The sequence below is a fragment of the Triticum aestivum genome, chromosome 1A, assembly GCF_018294505.1.
Source record: "Triticum aestivum cultivar Chinese Spring chromosome 1A, IWGSC CS RefSeq v2.1, whole genome shotgun sequence".
NCBI lineage: Eukaryota > Viridiplantae > Streptophyta > Magnoliopsida > Poales > Poaceae > Triticum > Triticum aestivum.
The window spans coordinates 79082025-79084628 of NC_057794.1; the positions used below are offsets into that span (position 1 = coordinate 79082025).

The 2604-nt window shown below is 55.5% G+C and overlaps 1 protein-coding gene across 1 annotated transcript; it reads left to right on the forward strand.

Annotated features, from left to right (window-relative positions):
- Positions 1–750: 750 nt before the first annotated feature.
- Positions 751–2363, forward strand: LOC123098398 (tryptamine hydroxycinnamoyltransferase 2). Its single transcript, XM_044520397.1, has 2 exons — positions 751–1174; positions 1302–2363. Exons 1-2 carry the CDS (start codon positions 803–805, stop codon positions 2244–2246), a joined length of 1317 nt encoding a protein of 438 aa, XP_044376332.1. The 5' UTR covers positions 751–802; the 3' UTR covers positions 2247–2363.
- Positions 2364–2604: the final 241 nt, after the last annotated feature.

Sequence of the window (2604 nt, forward strand, 5' to 3'; positions counted from 1 at the left end):
CCCGGTAGCTCTTGTAGTGGCTGGGTGTGGTGTTGCTGCATCTAGCGCCTATGTATCTAGCTTTGGGTGTGTGCGTGAGTTGTGGTGGCGTGTGTTTGTATCAGATTGTGGTTGGTTGACGCTTTATATATAAAACGGGGCGAAAGCTTTTTTTGATACGTACGAACACCATTCGCGTGGCATGCCAGGAGGACAGGTCGCCCGCTTTACAAATCTCTGCGCCGTTTCAGATCATCGGCGGCCTGGTGGAAAAGCTTTCTCCATGGCCAGCGAGCACATGCTGCAACTGCGCCCTACTTTGCTTGGAATGTTTGGAATGAGCGAAACCGTAGAATCTTCCAAAACCAGTCGGCTACTGCTGACATGGTAGCTTGTTTGGTGCGTTCGAACCTGGCTTCGTTAGTTCTGGCCTCAGCCAGGCCTGTGTAATTAGCTTTATTGTCTTTCTGACTGTTAGCCCTTACGCCTTGTGTGCGTGATTTCTCTTATGTATATTTCTAACCTTTAATGCAAAGGCAGAGCACCTGCCGTTAGCCCTCAAAAAATCTCTGCGCCGTTTGGGAACCGAGTAGCCACACGCATGGCCACTTGGCGGGGGTTGGTGCTCCGCGTCATTACCAACCCAATTTTTGACTAACCAGACAGCCTATTAATCTTCCTTCGAGGGTATTCGGCCTGGCCGGCTGGCCAGGAAAAATCCCTATATAAACATGCACACACTAACCTACGCTAACCAACACAACACAACGAGCCACACAACCCAAAACACACACGGTTATTAGTTACCTTGGCTGCTCCAGCAATGGCAGTGACGGTGGAAATCACGCAGAGCACGGTGCTCGAGCCCTCACGGGAGTCGGCCCGCGGCGGCGGGAAGAAGGTCCCTCTCACCGTCTTCGACCGCGCCTCCACCGACGGGTACATCCCGGCAGTCTTCGCGTGGAACGCGCCCGCGCCGACCAACGAGGCGCTCAAGGCCGGCCTCGTCGCCGCCGTGGCCAGGTTCCCGCACCTTGCCAGGAGGTTCGCTGCCGACGACCACGACCGGAAGTGCTTCCATCTCAACGACGCCGGGGTGCTTGTTCTTGAGGCCACCGCGGACGCAGACCTTGCCGACGCGCTGGCGCACGACGTGTCCGCGCACATCAACGAGCTCTACCCGAAGGCCGAAAAGGTGATGAGATATGCAGAGTATTTTTACACGTCCCAATAAGACTTCTACACGTAACATAAAAGCATATCAAATATCAGTACTCTAGGGTTGAAAACATACTGATGATTTTGACACTGTTGGGTTGCAGGAACGTGCGAATGAGCCCATCTTCCAGGCGCAGCTGACGAGGTACGCGTGCGGCGGTCTGGTGATCGGCACCGCCTGCCATCACCAGGTGGCCGACGGTCAGTCCATGAGCGTCTTCTACACCGCATGGGCCAGCGCCGTCCGCACCGACTCCGCAGTCCTCACGTCGCCGTTCGTCGATCGCTCGGCCACCGTTGTCCCACGAAGCCCACCGACGCCGGCGTATGATCACCGGAATATCGAGTTCAAGGGCGAGCTAAGCCGGAGCCACTCCTATGGTGTCCTCCCCATGGACAGGATCAAGAACCTGGCCGTGCACTTCCCGGACGAATTCGTCGCCGACCTCAAGGCCCGCGTGGGCACGCGCTGCAGCACGTTTCAGTGCCTCCTTGCGCACGCGTGGAAGAAGATGACGGCGGCGCGAGACCTGGCGCCGGACGATTTCACGCAGGTGAGGGTCGCCGTCAACTGCCGCGGCCGCGCAAAGCCTCCCGTGCCCATGGACTTCTTCGGGAACATGGTGCTCTGGGCGTTCCCGAGGATGCAGGTCCGGGACCTCCTGTCCAGCAGCTACCCGGCCGTGGTCGCCGCCATCCGGGACGCCGTCGCGCTCGTCGACGACGAGTACATCCAGTCGTTTATCGACTTCGGGGAGGCGGAGCGCGGCGTTATTGAAGACGGCGGCGAGGAGCTGGCGTCGACGGCAGCGACGCCAGGGACAATGTTTTGCCCTGACCTGGAGGTTGACAGCTGGCTCGGGTTCCGCTTCCACGACCTCGACTTTGGGTGCGGGCCGCCCTGCGCCTTCCTACCGCCGGACCTGCCCATCGAAGGGATAATGATCTTCGTGCCGTCGTGCGACCCCAAGGGCGGTGTCGACCTCTTCATGGCGCTTGATGACCAGCACGTCCAGGCCTTCAAGCAGATATGCCACTCCATGGACTAACCATGCAACGTAGTGCTATAATACACGTATAGAATTTTTCTTCTTTCGAATAACACTACAAAAATGTATGTATCTGCTCCTAAACCTAAACTGCCTTTGCTTAACTGCATACTCCCTCCGTTCCAAATTACTTATCTTAGATTTGTCTAGATACGAAGGTATCTAGCACTAAAATAAGTCTAGATACATTCGTATCTAGATAAGTTCAAAACAACTAATTCGGAACGAATAGAGTAGAAGGTTGTGGTACCCATATGCATGCATGAACAGGTGTAATTTAACTTCTACAAACACAGAATATGAACGCACACCACCACCACCACACAGACATTAATGAAACACTGCAAGATTAAAGTTC

Coding starts and splice junctions, on each gene's coding strand:
- LOC123098398 (XM_044520397.1), top strand. CDS start 803: ATGGCAGTGACGGTGGAAATCACGCAGAGCACGGTGCTCGAGCCCTCA. Junction 1,175..1,301: donor TCTACCCGAAGGCCGAAAAG/GTGATGAGATAT, acceptor GTTGGGTTGCAG/GAACGTGCGAATGAGCCCAT.